The sequence below is a fragment of the Lactuca serriola genome, chromosome 7 (genome assembly GCF_051521515.1).
Source record: "Lactuca serriola cultivar US96UC23 chromosome 7, Lser_US96UC23_V15, whole genome shotgun sequence".
NCBI classification, from domain to species: Eukaryota; Viridiplantae; Streptophyta; class Magnoliopsida; order Asterales; family Asteraceae; genus Lactuca; species Lactuca serriola.
Window position 1 is genome coordinate 85,576,179 of NC_136414.1, and position 23,043 is coordinate 85,599,221.

The 23,043-nt window shown below is 33.9% G+C and overlaps 1 protein-coding gene across 1 annotated transcript; it reads right to left on the reverse strand.

The window, feature by feature from the left end:
* Positions 1-348: 348 nt before the first annotated feature.
* On the reverse strand, positions 349-9,272 carry LOC145063264 (auxin response factor 21-like). Its single transcript, XM_079010854.1, has 14 exons — positions 8,736-9,272; positions 8,368-8,486; positions 6,815-6,913; positions 6,624-6,680; positions 6,199-6,354; positions 6,001-6,085; positions 5,408-5,498; positions 4,962-5,126; positions 4,697-4,819; positions 4,540-4,615; positions 4,100-4,241; positions 2,356-3,698; positions 954-1,144; positions 349-773 (listed from the first exon to the last, which is right to left on the reverse strand). The coding sequence occupies exons 1-14, from the start codon at positions 8,791-8,793 to the stop codon at positions 632-634; spliced, it is 2,847 nt and encodes a 948-aa protein (XP_078866980.1). The 5' UTR covers positions 8,794-9,272; the 3' UTR covers positions 349-631.
* Between the last annotated feature and the right edge of the window lie 13,771 nt (positions 9,273-23,043).

Sequence of the window (23,043 nt, forward strand, 5' to 3'; positions counted from 1 at the left end):
TAAAAAAAATCTTCACCTTTCAAAAGCTTAATTGCCCAACATACTCTTAATAGTATTGACATTTTAAAATATTTTGGTATTTAAAAAAGCATGTAAAATGAAATTCACCCAAACACTAAATTTTAAATCAAAGGGCCTTAGCCTACTGGCAAATCCTGTTATAAACAATATAGTAGTTTATGAGTAGGTTCGTTTAAAAAAATTTTAAAAAAAAATAAATATATCCATTTCATTTCATCTAAAATTGTATTTGGAAATAAAGTTACAATTTTAATTTCTTTTATACCTTTGGCTTTCAAGGTGCCTTTTGAAAACATAGACCATCCAAAAACACTTATGAACCAACACTTTAAAAAAAAACACCGAACATTTCTGATTAACACAAAGTGTACACATCTATATACACTCTCAATTCTCTCTACCATATTTTATAACACTATCATCATCATCTTGACACAAAATCAACATTTAAAACCTGTCCACATTTACCTTCTGAAAAAAAGAAAAAAAAAACTACCATTTTCTCTCTAAATTCTTCCCTTCCATTTTCTCAAACTCAGACACTTTTAATGCCTCTTCTGAGTTCCATACTTTCTATCTAAAACTTAATAAAAAAGAAAAGGATTATGTTTTAGACATTTCCACCATCTGAGCTGCTACAAGCTTGATTTGGAAGGACACTATTATTCCCACCAAAATCTCCATCCAAACTCATTTGTTGCACTTCTTGAGGTGACAAGATTTTGATGCACCTTACGCAACTCACAAACTCCCTATACCATTTAAATTTCACACAAACCCAACTCATTAGAAATTGTCACCCAACAAATAACATATATTAACTAAATTTGTTACTATTATTTAAAAGCCTTAGGACTTTCTTAAAAAATTAATTAATTAAAGTTTTTAATACCAGAAAAACAAAAATAATAGTAATAGTAATGTGGACTTACTCCCAAGGGTCATCTCCAACTAAAAGAACATCACTTTCGTGATCCACATACACAAGTTTCCAACCAACTCTTTGTCGATCCTCCAATTGACCTTCGATTCCAAATCTTCGAGCCAAATCTTGTTTCAGCTCATCGTACCCTGAATAACCAGATATATCGATTGATCTCCCTACAGCTCCACGCTTGTACACCTACACACACACACACACACAATATCTGTAAGATTACTTGCAATGCAAGAAATACCAATCTACTTTCAAAATATTCCTTGTTTATTTATAGGAGTGACATTGGTATAAATATAATTGGCGAGGTTTTTCCAAGTGAGATTGATGTTGTTGTAAGATTATATTTATATGGTTTATTATCAAACCCAAATTGATTTTTTGTTAAATAATGTATTTTATTTGCAAGGGTTTTATGCAAAAAAAGTCCCGATTATTTAACATTTTGCCAAAATTAACGAAAAAAAATCATTTTTTTATTTTAACAGAAATGACAGATTATGTGATTTTCCCTCTGTTTAAAATCAAAAGATTTTAGGACTTTATCAAAAAATTTCCCAAAATAATCACCTTTCTATTACTTGTAATAAGATATATAGACAATATATTTTATATCAAATAAACTACGATTTTTTTTTATTTTAAGATTATAAGAAACATAAAATTGTACACAAAAAAAAGTATATGTCAACATTGGTCTTCTTATATAGAAAAAATTTCCGTATTTTGGTGCATTATATTTTTTTAATCAAGATAAAGTCTAGAGTAAATTACACGAATAGTCCCTATGGTTGTGGGTAATTTGCATGTTTGGTCCCTAACTTATTTTTTTAACTCGGAAGGTCCTTATTGTTTGTTTTGTTACACGCTTGGTCCCTACTGTTTGTTTTTATTACACGTTTGGTCCCTATCTTGGCTAAAAAGACTATTATTTACATAGAGAAAAATGGCGGGGTAGGTAAGGTAAGGTGAAGGGTGGGGTTGGGGGTATGTTTATTTGAATAAATTAAAAAAATCAAGGGCAAAATAGTCTTTTTAGGTAAGACAGGGACCAAACGCGTAACAAAAAAAACAGTAGGGACCTTCTGAGTTAAAAAACTAAATTAGGGACCAAACATGCAAATTACCGTAAACCATAGGGACCATTCGTGTAATTTACTCTAAAGTCTAATTAATAACCAAATAAGTTTTGTTAAAAGAAGTAAACTAAACCAACAATGTATATATATGACATGTGAAGAAAAGATCCAACCCAATCGGCAAATTTTGCTTTTTTTTTCTTTTTTTTTTTTTTTTATAATTTACCTTACGAAATTTGTTAATGGGATCATGCATAAACTTAGCCTAATAAATAAATAAATAGGAATATAAAAGTAGGATCCTGTAAATTAAAAAACCTTGGTATAAGTCCGCATTCGCTGAAACGGTTGTGGAGGTGGGGCCCACACACCGGTATTCAACAAGCCGCTATCATTCAAGGTGGAATCAATCGGGTTAAACGTCATATCCGGAACTCCAAACGACTGAGAAACCATGGAAGAAGAAAGCTCGGGTTGAGCATCTTTACTCTGGTTGTTGTTGTTGTTGTTGTTCTCGTATAAAATCATGCCACCTGGACTAACATTACTTTCAAAATCTTTACTGGACCCCACCATTCCTTTCGTGGTCAAAGGGTCAACAATCATCGATGGCATCCCCAAATGATTCTCCATGTTTCCCCCAAACGGAATATCCGTTCTCGAATCATCTTGTATTGTTCTAAGTGGCTGTGGATGAAGATCACTTTGAGGAGCACAAATCGAAGTCGCCGATGATGAACTATCCAGAAAATCCATCTGGGGTCCACCGATATTGTTCAAATACGTAATCGGAGCCAAAAAGGACGGATTTTGACCTTTTGGAATGTTGACCGCGTTGACCGGAGGTGAGACTTTACCAAAATTAACATTTGTCGATAAAGTTTCGACACCAGTAACCATGGTTTGGAAATTATTCGTTGAAGGTGAAGTCGAACATGAAGGGATATCATCTGTGATCCCGGATTGACCTCCGCCACCTGTCGAAATCTGATTGGGTCCGGAAAACTTGTGTCCGGAAAATCTAAGATTCGGTTGACTATTGTTTTTTGACAATGGTGGAGTATGAGCGTCCATAGTTTGACTTGTTGACATCGACCTTGAAAAGCTTTGAGGAACAGGAACATGAACATCTATCAATGGCTTCTGTTCATCTTGCTGTTGTGGTAGTGAAACAGATTGTTGTGCCAAAAGTGATTGTTGCTGTTGATGAAGCTTTTGTAGAAGTTGAATCGAGATTTGATTATCCGGGATTTGTAATTGTTGAGTATCGTGAAATTGTGTCTGTGGACTTTGAAGGTTTCTGTAGAGATGATGATTCTGAATTTGGTTTTGATTTTGATTTTGATTGATCAAATTTTGTCGAAACATTTGTTGACTTTGATTTGGATCGGTCAACTGTTGTGGTGGCTGAACCATGGAGGCACCGTGGGTAAGAATTTGGGGTGGTGGTGGTGGTGCACCCAGCTGTCGTGAAAGATCCGACCCACTGAAAATGGACCCGGGTATGGATCCTGATAACGGGTTTAGGTAATTGGGAGAAGAGTTTTGCTGCATGTTCATCCACTGAACTAAACTTAGTCCAGGATCTTTAGTGGACATATCTTCACCAAGCCATGGCATGCTTCTCTTGAATATATTGTCCAAGTCAGCTGACTCATCGTCTGTTAAAAGAAAAAAGTCAAAAGATTCTTGAAAAATTAATTATGGGATTTTGTTATTTATAATGATTTGTTGACTTGAAAGTTACTTCTGGTTATAATCATAGCCTCTTTTATCATATTTTTCTGCAAGTTTATTCAACCATCAAAAAACTATAGGTCAAACTGAAAATGACAGGACAACTGAAGAATCTAATATTGTATCTTTTAATGTACTTTTATGATTGTACAATGGGGTCCACAGACTATAGAGGAAAATCATGTGGCTTTTTCTAGTCAAAAGTTTATAACACTGTTACTTCTGTTACAGTAATATTACACTTTTTCAGTTGTAGATTAAAGAAAAATTCGTATTCATTGTATTCATTTTATTAAGTCGTTCTTTCTGTATTAAGTAAAAATACCTGGCATTCCTGGTTGTCTAGGTCTCTTTGGTCTATAGAAAGGAGGTGTCGGGCAGATGAAAAAGGGCGCAGTCACAGGTTCAATTTCCCAAACAGAAACACGCGTTCGCCTTTCCCCACCGGTTGACTCATCCCACCCAACCTAATCATAATGAAAAAACCGTTTTACAAATAATAGCAACATACTTTTATTTATTTGTTTTGTGTATCATAGGAAGCATCCTACTTTCGTTTATTTATGTATTATATTGTACATTGAAATATCTACCAATTTGTAGCAATACAGATTGTTGTGTATTTGGATGACATTGCTATAATTAGATAGATTTTTCAAGTTACAATGTTGTAATACGAGGAAATGAAAATAGGATGCTATGAGCCTATGATAAATAAATGAATGAAAGTATGTTGATATTTTGTTGTATTTATATGAAAAATACCTGTAGGTTGCGCCATTGTGAATTCTTCCATCTAATGGGATCAAGATCACTGATACCCGTAATTGTACCCATATACCTGAAATTTATAACCTTTGTAGTTATAACACTTGTTGATAAAGTATATATCTATATTGTGTTTTTCCCGTTTTGCCCTTACCTTCTTGTTCCCGACTCTTCTGTCTCAAACATCATACGGAAGCGCATGCCAAGTGATATTTGGTTGCTACACACGGCTTTGTAGTACTTGGCTAATGGAATAACAAACTCAGATGGACTAGCCCTGTTTTCAAGAATCCAATGAATCTTAATTTTTTTTTTTACAAATAAATGCAAGAAATAGCAATGTAATTTCATATACAAAGCAATTTTCATTTCTTTAATTGGGTAGAGTTTAAAAGTAAGATGCTATAAAATTTGATTACCTTGGATTATAAAACACGGTGAAGGGGCTGTTGTTGGCGGCTGCATGGGCAGCAGCCGCCAGGATTCCAATATGCATGCTGTCACTTGACAAAACAGATGATGATAGATTTGTCGGCTGTCTGTTGGCTCTTCTAATTCCCAATAGCAGTTGCTGCTTTTCATCCCTGTTTTCCAACATATATTTATAATATTTCATAAATGAGTTAAATACAAGAAATAACAACATACGTTCAGTTATTTGATTATAATACCATCATACTTTTATTTCTTCCTATTACAGCATTGTATTTTGAAAATCTAGTCACTTATTGTAGCAATGTCACGAAAATAGAAAGCAATTTTTACTGATAATGAAAACTGAAAAATCAAAGTAAGATGATATTTAGCCTTTCTTAAATTTGTTTCAAGAATTATTAACAAACTAAAATGTATGTAACAGGAATACCTAATAAACAAGACTGAGTCTCCTGCAAAAAGCCTTTTTCCGCTAACAAATAGGCTCCAACCAGTTGTGAGCAAATGACGTTTTGGTTGCCCTGAATTTAATTATACAAATTGTATTAACATTTAAGTAGTTATATAAAAAAAATATTTGGATTTTAGGCCCCGTTTGTTACACAGGATAAAGGACACAACAAGTTGTACTGTGTTTAGCATGCATTGGACTCGGACCGATGTTAATGGGACACAAATTTCATTTTTTGTTACATCCAAAAGGGTTAAATGCACGAAATAGCAACATACTTTAATAATTGGACAGATTATTATAAGTACAATGTCCTAATAAGAAAATAACTTAATTGGAAAGATTAAAAAAGTCAATGTCCTAATAAGAAAAAGCTAGAAAATTCAATGATATATAACCGAAACAAATGAAAGTAACATGCTATAATATAATACACAAATAAATGAAAGTACATTGCTATTTCTTGCTCGAGATTAAGAAACTACAACACACAAATAAATGAAAGTATGTTGCCATTTCTTGCATATAGCAATTAGCACCACCCCAAAAAAGTAGAATAAGGCAATACTTACCGCGATAAATATGGCGAAATGTCCATAAAGTATCATGCAAATCCCTGGCCACAAGTTCTTGTGCAGGCGGTTGCATAGAAAAATCCTACAAAAAAAAATAAACAAAATTGCATAAGATTGAGTTTTCATGAATTAATTAATTCATATGGTAATTTATATTTAAAAAAAAAAAGAAAGAAAAAAGAAAAAAAAACTCACAAGAGGAGGAAAGATTTTCTCGGCTGCTCGACGTGGCACAGAAAATCCCCCATGAGTACTCGTATCACTTGCCGTCAAAGTTTTGCAAAAAAACTGTGTTTGTGGCTTATTTATTTTTGTCGACAAATCCGATCTCAATAATGCTTCCTTGTCAAACTGTATAAAATCATAAACCAATCAGTACTGACATGACATGACAGAACAGGTTGTACTTTGTTTGGTGTTATTGGACTGGGACATGGACAGATGTCAATGGGACAAAAACTACAATTTTTGTCTCACCAAAAAGGTGCGACAATGACTTGCTATCAATCTCTGTTTTCAAAGGACGTATATGTTCTTCTGATCCTCATCATTAAAAATATCCCTAGAATGTTTGTCTAGTCACATCATTAAAAATAACCCTAATGAATTCGTGTACATACGGAAGGCACGGGTTGGAGTGTCATTTGAGCATATACTTCGTCTGTCTCTGGATCAGCCTAAAAACAAAATACATATAATAAAAAATTATAAAAGTGAAAAAGCGAAAAATCAAAAGATTTATCCACTTACATGTCGGAAGACCAAAACTATTAAAATTTTAAAATGAACAAATCGATAATAAATCGCATACATGCAATGTGACACTATGAAGAACGCATAGAAGCTTCGACTGAAGATTTGGATAATTTGGAATTTGAGAATCAACGTCCTTCTTCATAGATGCCGCAACCTACAAAAGCATATATGATAACAAAAAAAGTTAAATTCAAGAAATAGAAAATGTACTTATATTGATTTTTTTATTTTGACATCAATCTTTCATTTCTTCCTATACTTTGAAAAATCTATACAATTATAGAAAAAAGATGAATGTATGATGCTATCATACACAAATAAATAAATGTATCATGTATGTTGATATCTCTTTCATTTAATCCTTAAAAAAGTTAAAAGCCACCACTAGTGACCCCACCAAAATTTTGTTATGTTATATAAACATTAAAAGCATACATTTATTTGTTACATTGACTAAATGTATTGAAATGAACCAACCACTTTTTGATGGCTACTAACAATTATTCTAGTTTTACTATCAAAATAGCAATCACAATGGGTTCATATTTCCACAATTATTTAAATAATAATTACAAAAATATCAGGTCAAACATTTATTACAAGTCGCAATAAAAACCAACAGTAGAATAATGACAATATGATGTAAACGTGGTAAAACCCTATTATTGAAATTATGCTACATCATGTATTAAAAAATACATTTAATATAACAATATTAATACCCATTAATAGCTTTCTATATAATAATTTTTTTTATAATAATTGAAGCTAAAGTGACTTAAATGCCCTTGTCATCATTGTAAATTATTGATGGTCTGCACTTTGGTCTAGAACATTGACATAGGGTTTAAGAAAACTTTTTGACTATTTGTGAAATATCTAAATCGCCCTTTGCCATTTGTAAATTGTAACAATGATGATGAACGAATTATATATATATATATATATATATATATATATATATATATATATATATATATATATATTCAAATCAAACAATTTTATGGAAGATTTTCAACAAAAAGGCAAGTGGGGTCCTAAAAGAAAGAATTGCAATGATAATAAAACTTTAGGAAAAAAAAACAACACTCGGGATAACAATTCTGCAGTTTTTGAATCATAATAAAAGCTTCACAAAGAAACCAAACGCAATATACAGAGAATTTGCAGAGATATTCTCTCCCACCAACCACCGCCATGGCAGGCGCACTTTAGCAGATATCATATTTGTTTTTAGTTTATTTCTGAGTAAAGGGATACCCATGTGGCGAATTCATCAAACTCGATGCCAATTTCCACCAGTTGAATAAACTAAGGTAATAATTCCAAATTTTTGCCGAAATTCCTCCCTTGCATTACATGGTTGTACAGTACAACTACAACCAAAATTGCTGGATCTCATGTGATATTGTAACATGAATACATATCCACCGCCGGAGGAAAAAACTCGAATTCGGTTACATATCGCATTACCAACTTGTACAGTACAAGTGGTAGAAGCAATTGGCACTCAGAAAAGGCATAACCAGAAAGTAAAAATGGAGAACATAGAAAAAATTGATCAAGCAATGGCGCATGTTAGTCAGCGCAAGATAGTAAGAACAAAACCTGCTCGCTGTGGCCTTGAGGGAAATACACGACGTGAGTCCCGGCAGCCGGTAAGTTCACCAGAGGTCCGGCGCATGTTTGCCATAGCTCCGGATTGATTATGGTCTTCTTCTCTCCAGCTGTGTGTAAAACACGAGAGTAAATGTCAAATTTTCAAAAACAAAAATATAAAGAAGATCAAAGTTATAGAATAATATCGTGGTGGCGGAGATTCAGAAAAATTTCAGATTGTTTTGAAAGTCCGACAAATCTCGGTAAGAACAACAACAAAACTAGCTGGGGACAAAAATGAAAAATAAAACGAGAATCACGAACGAAATATTTTTTATTGTTTGCCGATTTATGATGAGAGAGAGTGTAACGCTGACCTTCTCCTGGATTCTCCGTCGTTAAAGTGGATCCAGAAGCGTTCGCCGGCGTCTTCATTGCTGGATGAAACTCGGATCACCGACCAACGTAGATTTTGTAAAAGTTACCGGTGATTTCTACCACCAAGGATTCATCGGAGTTTATGAAAAGTAGATCAAAAGAAAGTTTAGGATCAAAGGTGCTTTTACACAAAGTAAGGGAAAAAGAAAATAATGTGGCGGAGGGCGGTGTTTTCCGGCGAAATACGCCGGAAAAGGGAAAAGGGATAAGAGAGAAAAATAAAATGTTAAAAATAAAACAGCCGGAAAAGGTGGGAGAAGGGGGACAAGAGGAAGACCGGAGACACTTTAAAAAAGGAGGGTTTGCTGAGTATTGCAGAGACCAAACGCTGCAGCTTTGCCCCCACTCCCCTTCCCTCTTTCTCTCTCTTCCATCATTTTCTCTCTCTGTATAAAGCTTTCTGTATCTATATGTCTCTCTTTCTCTCTCTCTCTTCAATCACTTTCTCTCTCTCTCTCTCTATAAACCTTTGTGTATATATCTCTCTCTATCTGTTGTGTGGACTCACTAAACAAAAGAGAAGGAGAGGGGGGTCTTTCAAGGTTGACCAGACAAGGTTATTTTTGTAATTTACTGTTTTCGGCTGTTAGTTATATAGTTAATCAAGGCTTTTACATTAACTTTGTTTTTAGGGATATGTGATCACTTAATTCTACTTGTGATTAATGTTTCTCCCAACAACTTCAACCATTCTCAATTTATCATATTTTTGTATATTGGAGGCTAAAAATCATCCGATCAACCTTCAATTTAACAATATTTTTATATAGACTTTTACAATAGAAAATGTGGATTAAATGTCTGCCGTTTGAAAAAAAAATTGTTTTTTTAATATTTGCAGACTACTAAAATAAACTAAAATTTAAATAAATTGATTTTTTTAAACTTAAAAGTAATTTTTTTTTAATATTTTTATGAAGTTGTTATAAATAATTTACAAATCTATATTAACTTTTATGTATTATTGTATAAAAAGTGAAAATAAAAATGGTACGAATTAACGTATATATTTGATAAAAACCAACAATTTTGATCGCAAATTTATATCTAAAATTGCAATTAAGAATCAAAGAATTTGATACATAAATGGATGGAAATAAACTTCGATTTTTTCAGTTAAATCAATTAAAAACATACTATAAATATTTTCCCAAAAATTAAGGATATTGTATTAAATAGTGTTTTATAAAATTTGGCATACAAAATATAAAAATATATTATGATTTTTTTTTCATATATATATAAACAATTTCAACGACCATTATTGTAATAGATCTTTATTTATAAATTTGTCAAAATTATCATGTTTGTGTCGTCGAACCTTTTTTAAGTATTGTAACTTTTTTTATCAAGTTGTTTATTATTAATAAAGTTGAAATAAATAAAAATTAATAAAAAGATAATAATAATAATAAAGATACATGTGTTTTTTAGGCTAAAAGATGTTTGAATATGTTATAAGACTCTGGTCCATATTTGCGCCAAGAAGAAGGTGCGCAAACATTTTTAGGTCTGCAGTCTTCAAAAAAACAAACATTTTGCAAAGGTCAATGTATGTGTGTGGTATGTGCGGCGCAGACACAAGATGTCAAAGAAGATTTGTAGACAAAAACAAACAACACCTAAATATATAGGCAAAATATAGAGACCTTTAAAAAAAATATCATTTTATAGGTTAATTGGAGTTGAATCCATTTTGGTGTTAAGCATTCATTATTTTTATGTTATGTGATTTGAGAAGCCCTTATACAAAAATCACTAAAATCATTAAAATATGATAGAGTTTATAACATCCCAAAAATAAGACCCAAAAATTTTTATTTTAAAATTAATAAAACAGTAAATCATATCATTTTCATAAAACCAGGTTAATCAAAGTTTTATCAATACATCATCATTATCAGAGCAAATCACAGAATGCGGAATCGGGTGGTGTGTGCTCTACAATCATCCCGGGCTCTTTCCTTTGAAAACAGAAGTACCTGAAACATAAACTGAAACCCGTAAGCACAAAGCTTAGTGAGTTCCCCAAAATACCACATATTATACATACATTTGTAATAGGCTACCCCATGGTCTTTTCCCTGAAATGTCATGGGTTACCCCCATGGTCTGACATCCAAGTGTTATGGGCTACCCCCATGGTTTTCCCTTGAAATGTCATGGGTTTTCCCCATGGTCTGACATCTAAATGTCATGGGCTACCCCCATGGTCTTTCATATAAATGTTATGGGCTACTCCTGGGGTCTTCCAGGCAAGTATCACAAAGACAACTAGCATTCCACATAACAAGTAATAGGTCGGCATTGGTGCCTTCAACTCATGGATTTAGTGAAAAAGCTCACGTCGCACTGACGAACCTCACAGATAGAATCCATGGTTGTTGGCCCGCTAAAATCTCCGCGCTATCAATCACAAAATAATCATCCAATCAATAATTAGATCCCAACTCACACAAAGAGTCTAAACTAGGGTAAAAACACCTTTTTACCCTTCCATATGTTTAACCCAAGGCCCAAGCCCAATCCAAATTGTCTAAAAGCCCAAATTCCAAAATAATCATTCCAAGCCTAATTATGGCCGAATTTTCCAAATTGGGCCTAAATCTTTTTCATGGTCCTTATCCAAGCAAACCCAAAACAAGCATCAGCCCAAAATTTTGATGGCCCAATAAGGCCCTAAGCATCTATGTCCAAAAATTGCCTAAACATCTGAAGCCCAATCTGTTGAGTACGCGGGGCATACTCAACATGTACGTGCAACGTATTCGCTTTAAGGCTTGTACGCTAAGCGTACCTGCTTGGACACCTAGCATACTCCCCCCCAGATGGCCAACTTCCAATTTCCAGCTCTTAATTGATTAAGACCTTCATCGAAACTCGTATATGACTTCCTTAAGATGGTTTATCCCATAAAGTTGCCAACTTTACGTGCATGCATGGCTTAATGAGACTCTTAGAGCTCAAAAGAGCTTAATAAATGACTTAATGTATGCATAAGACAATAAACACCATAGAGTTTGCACCTTTAAGCATAATGAACCCTCCAAACATCCAGATCTACAAGATTTAGCGTCTAAAACGACCTTAACCCATCAAGACCAACCAAAAAGAGACAAAGAAACATAAAACTATAACATGAAGATATCTAAGCAAAGAGTATGCAAGGTATGAGCTCATCCCTACAACGGTTAGACTCAAACGAGAGTTGCACAATAGGGTCAAATCCATCACTCTGAGATTATTCAACCTTCATCACATATGACTTAGTATATTTACTTAATATTTAACTCACATCATTTAAAAGTTCCACAAAGCACAAAGCAAGCAGCATTCGTGCAGTAGCACTCCAATCCATAGAATAAGCAAAGAACATTCACACTTACATACTACAACTCATGCTAGGAACTTCCACTCTCACTGTCGGTTGCCTTATGCATGCAAAATATACACAATACATGATCAAATAGATTGTCGAATATAAGACTCTACCCTAGGACCACAACCAAACGAGGAACGGGGAATAAGACCAAATCAATCATTCTAGGTCTATATGATCCTAACTGTATATAAATTTAAAGCATACACTTAGCAATTACTGATACCAATATATATTCCCAATCCCGCATAACATCTAATGCTTCCTAAGCTACAAGGCATCACATACCAGACCAATCTATCATGCAATTCCTGAAAGTATCTCTAGCCTCATCCTAGCATGCAATTCCCACAACATATAGTCATAACAAACATATATGGGTATTCTTGGGAATCACTTACTTGAGCTCGGCCAATTGCAGAAATTTCTTTCCTTTTACAAAAATGTTTTTAAAACCCATTTTCTTTTTAAGAAAAATTAACAACTCCTCAGTTTAAGTTCAGGCACACTCGAGAGTGTACCTGAATCCCTCAAACTGTAAAACCACAATCTAGGTATCAATCCAAATCACTAGATTGGTGCGGAATCCCAATGTCACAAATCGTAAATATGAAATAAGAACACGATGTTGAATCTTCAATGCACACTATATTAATCAATAGTCTAGTACATAAGACTCTCTAGGTCTCTCGGTTCTTTCTGTCTCTCTCAATTCTCGAAAATCAACAACTAGAATGACCAAGCTTAATCATGGCTGAATCAATACTATATATATACCTATACCTAATTATAAAGGCCACCGAATTCGTGGTGTTTTTGGTCCTAGAACGAGAACTCTAAAAGCTATGTAAAGTAAAGTATAAACCACAAATCATGTCCTAACAATCTTCCCCTTGGTTTATAGTTTTCTTTTATTTTCAATCTTCTCTTTGCTCTTGACTTTTAGCTTTTAACTTTGATTTCTTCACGGCTTTAAGATGAACGTATGAATTTCTACATGAATGGCTTCATCTTGAATAGTTGGACTTCCTTTAAAAATTGACTTTGAACGCACATTGGGTATAGAGGCTTCTTGTATAGGTTCTTGAAAATCAGCACTTTCAGTTTTGAAAAACTTTAGAGATAATTACAGAGAGACCGATTCTTCTGGATCACTTTAGCAAGTTCATAGATAGCAGAAAATTGATTGAGGAGGCTTGTGACATCCCCATTTTCACGGCCAGAAAATACCGATTTGTTTATGCTTTGTTTTATAAAATCAGAGTAACCCTTTGATTAAAAGATTGCGGAATTTGTTCCAAAAACAAAATATGATAAGAATTTATCAAAGCATTTTTTTAAAGAAATGTATTTTCATTAAATAAAAAAATCTCGGGATGTCATGTTCCGATACAGACCAAAAGCATAAACAATATAAAATAGACCTTACAACAGTTATTTATAACTACTTATCTATAATCCAAAATCTCTCGTCAAGTCCACCAACCTATACTCTTGTGTCATTACCTGTAATGCAAAGAAAACTGAGTGGGTCAGGCTTGGGAGCCTGGTGAGCATATAGGGTTTTCAACCCACAATAATATAATTATTATATTTAATCATTAAACAATCAACCCAATTGTAACGCCCGCAAATCCGAGCTAGTCAATTTAGAGGAAATAGGGGTCGAAAACGACTTTTCGACAAAATATTATTTAGAATAAATAATCTTAACCAAGTTGTGGAATATGTCTCAAGGTTTCCGTACATATAAAGAACGCCGAAATCCGAGTTATAACGAAGAAGTTATGGCCCGTCGAAGTTTTACGGAAAAACCGGCACGGCACCGGGAAGCGTAAATAGTGAATTTACAATAGAGCGAGATTTAGCCTTATCAATCTAAACAAAAGTTATAGAAAATGTTAAACTAAGAGCGTCGATAAAAAGAACGCCCAAATCTGACTTCGTATGAGGAAGTTATGATTTTTCTAAGATTCGGCTTAGCAGTGCCCGGCCCGAAACTCGAATTTTAGTTCGAGTGGTTTTTAGCTTACGCGACCTAAATGAGAGTTGAATATCTCATTAATAGGAACTCAACGGTAAAAAAATGGACGAAAACGGAGTTCGTATGAAGGAGTTACGAGTTCTTCGCGGTCATTTAACAGTCTAAACGCCTCCTACTGTTAAATTTGAGATTGGTCGAGAATTAGCCGACGGAGTCTAAATGAAAGTTGTAGATCTTGATTTTACCTACGCATGGATATAAAGAACGTCGAAAATGGAGCTTGTATGCGAGAGTTATGATTTTTCTAAGTTCGAAGGCTGATACGCGATAGGGGGTGACGTGGCACCACCAAAATTGGACACGTGGCACCACCAGAAGGCCACCACATGGACCAACTTGGCGAGTAGGTCCCCCCTACTTGGTGAGTAGACCAGTCAGCACCCCTATAAATAGAGGTGTCGGGTTCCCTCATTCTTCACACCTTCCTAAACTATTCTTTCTCTCTCTAGACTCTCTCTCAAGCCCCCTAACCCCCCTAAAAGCCTAGGTAAACCCCCTAGCACCCGAAGGAAGCCCCGAGGCTCCCGGAGTCCCGAGAAAAGAGCCTTTCGGCTCGGGAACGCTGCTCCAGCAAAGCCCGGTTTTCGAGAAAACCCGCTGTAAGTGAGCTACGCCTAACCTATCTTTAGTATAGCTTATGTTTTAATATAGTAACATTATTAGGAACTTATAATGAGTATTTGGGCTATTATTATGAGTTATATTGAGTGTTATTTAACGTTTATATAATAATAATAATAGTCAGACTATCAGTTTGTCGCGGTTATCGTTAGACTAAACCCTATTGGTATTGATACTAGGTTTTATCGAAGGAAATTGTTTTGAGAGTATCGAAGCGCTGTTCGAGTGTTGAGTCACCACCTACTCAGGTGAGTGCATAGTTACTTTCAGCTTACACATATATATGAAGTATTTTATATAAATTACGTGTTGTGTGTGTATATTATCTGTATACTTGCTATCTATGCTGGATGAATGTTTTATACATGTTTTCAATGATTTAAACTGTATATGTATTTTATATCTACAAAATGTGTTGGGTAAAACATGGGTGGATGTAATAGTTGCTGTGTGACAAAAATAAAATAATGAGAGGCCTCGTTATAGCTGTTCTTGATGATCTAGTGATGAGATTTGTAATCGAGTTTAAAATCAATTCAAGTATGAATTTAGAAAAAGAAATAACAAAGAACACCAGAGTAATATAATATTTGTTCAGCTCATATTATGCTTTTGAATTTACAGAGTACAAAGAATAATCTGTAAAAGCTGAGTGAAAAGTTCCTCTACTCACTTAGTACAGACCCCTATTTATAGGAGAACAAAAGCATAACAATACTAAGGACTAGACATTAAGACTACTCTTTATAATGCCTTAGTACAAATAACATTACATCCGAAGACCCTTCTTACGAAGACAAAATAAACTTCGTAACAATCTAACTGACACTTCGACTATTACAACATTTAAGCCCTAACAATCTCCCCCTTTGGAATAAAGGACGAAGTCTTCAAGACGTCAGTGATTGAACGACATACATTAGCACTCTTCGGATTTCCATGTACCAAGAGATAACTTTCTTTATCTCTTTCTTATCTCCTTCCGAGTTCTTCTTGCAATGATTCATACGAACAATTAAGTTCGTATATTGTGAGTTGGTGTATCTCTCCACTTCGCAAGTTTGAAATAAGAACCTTTTAGCTCTTCCAGCTTTGTCTTTTCCTGCAAAAACAATCCCCAATGGCTTTAAACAAATTTCACCGTCTTTGTAATTTTTCAACTCATTCTGCTTCTTCGAAGGTGCCATTGGTTGATGGAGGTTGATGGCCCATCTCGTTGAACATGAACACAACTTGAGAAGAAGAAAGTTCATCATAAGGACCAAAATTTAGAATTCCCAAAATTTTGCAAAACAAACGCTTGGATACCCTAATTCTCGTATCATTCACCATAGTGAATTCCACACAACCTGTCTCCTTGTTGTATGATGCAGTAGAACCCGCCTTTGATAGCCAAGAAATTGGAGCAGCAAAAGAATCAAACATTGCTTTAGACAGAACTGAATTCTGTAAAACAACCACAAGCATTTGGAGTTCCTCCGGATACTTTGACAAATCCGATTCTACTTGGTAGTTTGAACCTTGGATTTTCAGAATCGGAATGCTAACAAGTTCGTCTGTGGTTGGTGATGATGTAGTCGTCATTGTTGATGAGAAGAGCAAAGAACGTTTGAAGAAGATGAGTTGCAAAGAGAATTTTGTGTTACAGAAGGTTTGATCGCATAAACTGTTATTGACTTCTGATTTCCCCTTTTATATGTAACCATAGAATTTTGAATTTGAAGCGGGATACAATAAATGCTTGCTGACATGGCACCTTGAAATACGGACTGTACTCATCAAAAAGTAACAAACGTAACTGTCAACACGCCTTACACGCTTATCATACACCATGCGTCACCAAAAGACAAGACTGTTTGATATTCCCCAAGAGAATTGTAATCGTCGGATGCCTTCGGAATAGAGGTCAGGCTCTTTCACTTTGAGGTTTAGAAAGCGAAGTCATATGCCAGAATTTCGAAATCATCAGTTTAAGTTGGTTTTACTCAAACCTCAAGGATTTCGTGTGTGCTGTGTTCCAAAAGAAATTAGTTGAGAAACAAAGAAAAAAAATTTGAAAACTTGTGATGTCAAAATTTTATTTTGACACAAAAACAGTTTAATCCCAGGCAAAGATATATTCGAAAATTATCAAGAGAGATAATTGACAGCTTGCTTGGTTTCCCGTGAATTACAATCGATAACTTGTAGAGAAGTTTCGAAGGGTTTCTTTTATAGGGCAAATGGGTGGCTTCGAAAATTTCGTTACATATCAAACTTAACATAAGGTGATAAATTGTAAACAAAATTAGTTGTATAACCAATGTAGTCAGTGACAACTTGGTTGCGAATGATATTCAAAGTAACTAGAATTTTGAAAATATACTCACACAGAAATCATATTCATAAAAAAAAATTTATGCTGGATCTTGTTGGGAACAAACATCGTAGTTTTCGAATGTTTGATTAAGATCACTCAAAAGAAATGAATATGATTTTGAGTATAAAAGATATTGAAACAAATGTTTCGTAATTTCTGGAACATGGTTCCCCGTCAATTCCTTAAGGTTTAGGATTTTTGGGTTTCACTTCCATCACGGACTCATGATGTTAAATCACAAACACAAACTTGTGATTTGTCTAGGTTTTGATTGTTTTGATCAAAGACCTCAATGACAAATCGCTTCGAAAATTTGGAATGTAAGAATTGTTTGGTATAAAAAGATTGGATAAGAATCGAAGTGTACCTCTGTTATAATGGACAAAACAGAAAACTCTTAACTCATTTGAGAAGAGTAAGGTAGCTCTTGGTGATTTATGCAAATACAAGCCTTGTTGGGAAGAAATTTTCATGAGATAATTTCATCAAGGCTTTCATTTCTCATACATAGAATCATACGAGGCTTGAGACAACATGCAGCAACATGCTTCGCTTCTAGGGACATCCTAACTAATCCAAAGTGTATCGAGATCATACCTTTTCATAGAAAACAGACACATGAATCCTTCGTATTTGAAACTTGACAAAACTCACAATACACATGCTAAAACCGAAGAGAACAAAAAAAATATTTTTGGTATTTTTGAATTTTTCAAAAAAAAAATTAAAAACAAACCAAAACAAAATCTTTTTGGATTTTTAATTTTTCAATAAAAGAAAATATTTTTGATTTTTCAGGTTTTTCACAAGAAAAAATAAACAAACTAAAAGTCTAACCTTAGTTGAAATGTGTACAAATACGAAGCATTCGAACCATTGACTTGAACAGTAATCTCTGATTATGTACTTCAACAAGGAATAAATCTTCCGAATACGAAGCATTCGAAGCGTTGACCATGAACAGTAACCTCTGAACACTTAATCACCCTGTCCGTCATTGTACCAAATCATTCAGACTCATCACTCTTCGCTTTTATCATATGTGATTGAATTTCCATTAATCATACCCAATCCTTCTATGATACGAATAAATGATTTTTCATCCAATGCCTTTGTAAAAATATCTGCCAATTGTTCCGTTGTTTTTACAAAATGAACTTCAATATTCCCTTCTTCAACATGATCTTTGATGAAATGATATCTAAGAGCAATGTGCTTAGTCTTCGAATGCTGCACAAGATTATGACAAATTCTTATTGCACTTTGTGAATCACAATATAAAGGAATCTTTTTCATATTAATTGCATAATCTCGTAATTGACTTTGAATCCAAATTATTTGTGATGTACACGCAGCTGCAGCAACATATTCAGCTTCAACTGTAGATATCGAAACACATGTTTGCTTCTTCGATTGCCAACTGACCAACTTTCCATCTAATAATTGACACCCACCAGTTGTGCTTTTACGATCAAGACTACATCCTCCAAGATCCGCATCCGAATAAGCTTGTACAAAGAACCCTGTTTTCGAAGGATACCACAAACCTAACGAAGTAGTGCCTTTCAAATATCGAAAAATATTCTTCACTGCTGTTAGATGTGGTTCATGTGGATTCGATTGATACCTTGCATAATTACAAATAGAAAACATAATATTAGGTCTACTTGCAGTTAAATACAATAAATACCCAATCATGCTTCGATACAGAGTGATATCAACAACACATTTATCTAACGAAGGAGTTAGCTTTATGCCCGTTGCCATTGGTATTCGTAACCTTGTGCTATTCGTCATTCCAAACTTTTCTAACAAATTCTTCGTATATTTCTCCTGATTAATGAAGATGCCTTCCCTGTTTTGACGAATATTCAAACCCAAAAAGTTATTAATTTTGCCCATCATACTCATTTCAAATTTGCTTTTCATCAAGTCTTCGAATTCTTTAGATAAAACAGGGTCAGTTGAGCCAAAAATTATATCATCAACATAAATTTGAACAAGCATCAGATGATTTCCAATTTTCTTTCGAAATAAAGTGGGATCAACTGATCCTTGTTTAAATTTAGATTGTTTCAAAAATGATGTTAAAGTTGCATACCATGCTCTTGGTGCTTGTTTTAACCCATATACGGCTTTATCTAAAATATAAACATGATCAGGATGTTCTGTATTTATAAAACCTAGTGGTTGTTCAACATATACCGTTTCTTCAAGTTCTCCGTTTAAGAATGCACATTTTACATCCATTTGATAGACATCGAAATCTTTATGAGCTGCAAAAGCCAGAAAAATACGAACAACCTCGAGTCTTCCGACAGGGGCAAATGTGTCTTCGTAATCAATTCCTTCTTGTTGAGAATATCCTTTAACAACAAGTCTAGCCTTATTTCAAATAATGTTTCCATCTTTGTCAGTTTTGTTTTTATAAATCCATTTGAGTCCAACAATTGACACATCAACAGGTTTTGGAATTAATCTCCAAACCTTGTTTCTTTCGAATTCAGACAATTCAGCTTGCATAGCAATAACCCAATCAGAGTGTTCCATTGCAACCTTAACTGTCTTTGGTTCGATTTTGGAAATAAAAACATTAAACATGCATAACTCTTGATGATTATTCAATACCTCATTTCGTGCATGAAGTTGTGCCCTTGTCATTATACCTGCTTGTGGATCGCCAAGAATTTGGTCTTTTGGATGATTTCTTGTCCATTTATCCAATGGTGGATAATTAGGATCAAAATCCAAAGGTGCATCTTCGAACATAACATCTGTTTCTGATCCATTTCTTGAAATTGAATCCTCAGCATCATCAAAATGTTCTTCTTCAAGAATTTGATCCTTCTCAAGTATGGGCCCCCCCTCGATTATTGACTCCGTTTCGATGTTTTGCTCTGGTTTAATGATCGGCTCTTCTCCAATAATTGACTCCCCCTCAACATTAACATTTGTTGACATGTTATCACTTTCACAATAATGCTCCCCCTCAACAAAACTATTTGAATCCAAGTGCTCCCCCTCCACTGGATCATCAGATTGTTTATTTGTGTTTAGATTCAAAATCGAAATTGAATCATTGTCATGCTTCGAATTTTCTGATGTTTGATTATCGGGTGCATTTCTTTCTGCATCAATTGCTTGATCTGAAATACCAAAAATCGATTCATAATTAACATCATTCATTTCAATTGAATCATCTATATTTGAAATTTTTTGCATAATAGGATAATTTGCAAATTGATGATTAGACTTTTTAATGTAATGATCATCAAATGTCAAATTAAAAGTTTCTTCCACTTTGCGAGTTCGCTTATTTAACACTCTATAAGCAACAGAATTGTGTGAATATCCCAAGAAAATTCCTTCATCAGCTTTTGTTTGAAACTTCGAAAGATTATCCTTAAGATTCATTATGAAACACCTACATCCAAAAAAATGAAAAAATTTGACATTAGGTTTTCGATTATTGATTATTTCATAAGGAGTAAAATTAAACCGTCTATGAATGAATGATCGATTTTGAGTAAAACAAGCAGTTGAAACAGCTTCAGCCCAAAGATATTGAGGTAAATTCGAATAAGCCAACATTGTTCTTGCAGCTTCGCATAATGATCGATTTCTTCTCTCAACTACACCATTTTGTTGTGGTGTATAAGGAGATGAAAAATTATGCGAAATTCCTTTCTCCACCAGAAATGAATCAAAAAGACGATTTTTGAATTCGGTTCCATGATCACTTTTAATTTTTCGAACTGACTTCTTCAATGAAACCTCCATTTTCTTGATAAAATGAATCATCATTTGTGAAACTTCGGATTTTAACCTGAGAAAATAAACCCACGTAAATCTTGAAAAATCATCTACAATTACTAAAATGTACCTTTTCTTGTTAAGAGTAGCAACTGTTGTAGGACCACATAAATCAATATGCAATAGTTCAAGGGGTTCAACAATCTTCGAATCTATTGTGATAGGATGACCTTGTTTGTGTTGTTTTCCTACTTCACAAGCTGCACACAAACTGTCATTATCATATTTAAGAATGGGTAAACCTCTTACCAGATCTTGTCCGACAAGTTTGCTGATGTTTCGAAAATTGAGATGTGATAATCTCCTGTGCCATAACCAGCTAACATCGGCAGCAACCTTCGAAAGTAAACACACAGCAGGTTTGCCTACAATAGGAACAATATCCAATGTAAACATATCACTTTTTCGTTTTGACTTAAGTAAAACTTCCTTTGTCTCAACATTCAAAATGACACTGCCTTCTTCATTAAAAAGAACTTGATTTCCAGTGCCCACAACAAGTTGTGAAACACTTATCAAATTGTGTTGTAAACCTTCAACAAATGCAACTCGGTTGACAGTGAAATTTCCATTCGTTATCTTTCCATAACCCTTGACTTTGCATTTGTGATTATTGCCAAACGTAACCACTCCTCCATTTTCTAGGCTTCGAAAATCACGCAAGTTTTCCTTCTTACCAGTCATGTGACGTGAGCAACCATTATCAATATACCACTTGTTATCATATTGCTCGTCACAAAGTACCTGCGATTATTGAAAAAATTTAGGTACCCAAGCCTTGTTGGGTCCATTCATATTAGATTTGTTTTTCAATCGTAAAGTACAACCATTAACCCAATCACAAACTTTTGTTTTGAAACTGTCAATAAATTTAATATTTTCATTCGAAGGGTCAGATATATGAGTTTTTATTATTTTCAAATTTTCACTGATTATACCCTTCGCATTTTGAGTTTGTGATGTTTCACTTTTTGCTTTCGTGACTGGCTGCCAAACTTTAACTGAAATATTTGATGCTTTGGATGACGTACTACCATTCGTTGAAGGATTAGCATACTTGTCATACGCCTCATGTATATGTTCTTTCGAAAACTTACTTGATTGATATATTTTTCCTTTTCCTTCCAACTAGTGATCAATATTTCTTGTCGTTGTTATTCCCTTTGCATATGAGACTTTGTCAGCTTGTTTCTTCAAAGGATTATAACATTTTGCTGAAATTGGAATATAATTCACTTTTGGTTTTGAAAGATATGATTCATGATAAGACGTATTGATTTACGATTTTGAAATCTGTGTTTCAACCTTCTTCTGAAAACTTTTTCTTGGAAGTGTTGTTTTTGTTCCATTTGAAACTTTTGTTTTAATATTTGAAAATGAGTCATTTTTCTTTTCAAAACTTTGAGACTTTGATTTTTCTCTAAAAACTTTTCTTCGTCTTGAAAAATTTGTTGATATCATATTTAATGATTCAATAGTTTGCCAAAAAATTGTTTTTCTCGCTTGACGTTTTGAAATATTATTTTCCTTTGAAAAATTTTCAACTTGAGCTTTAAATTCTTTTGAATTTAATTTTATTGCTTTGTTGACTGTTTTAACATCTGTTTTAACACCTTCGTGCTTTGTAAACACATTTTCAGTTGGATTAACTTTCTTCTTTTCAACTTTTGACTTTTCAACCCATACTCTTTTTGGTTTTTGATGTTGAAATTTATATGAATTCTTTGTAAGATTGTTTTCAACTGTGCTTTGATTCGAAAAGAAACCTTCATTTGAAGTTTGCATATTGTCTTCCTCAACCATCTTTTTGAATTCAGGCTTTATATTTTCAACATTACCTGTTGTTACAAAGACGTGATTTGGGAACACAATATCATCAGTGCATTTGAAGATTGGATAAACAACAATATTCGATTCAAGATAATGAGCACCTTTTTCACTAAGAATTTTCTCAAATTCTTGTGTATCCAAATAAACTTGATCAACCACCACTCGAGGAATTTCAATTTCTTTCGACCTTTGAATTGGCTT

What these genes read in the sequence shown, in the direction of transcription:
- LOC145063264 (XM_079010854.1), bottom strand. Translation starts at nt 8,793, where the DNA reads ATGAAGACGCCGGCGAACGCTTCTGGATCCACTTTAACGACGGAGAAT. An exon ending in ATTTCGCCATATTTATCGCG is followed by an intron (nt 5,499 to 6,000) that starts GTAAGTATTGCC and finishes AATTAAATTCAG; the next exon opens with GGCAACCAAAACGTCATTTG. An exon ending in TAGACAACCAGGAATGCCAG is followed by an intron (nt 3,699 to 4,099) that starts GTATTTTTACTT and finishes TTCTTTTAACAG; the next exon opens with ACGATGAGTCAGCTGACTTG.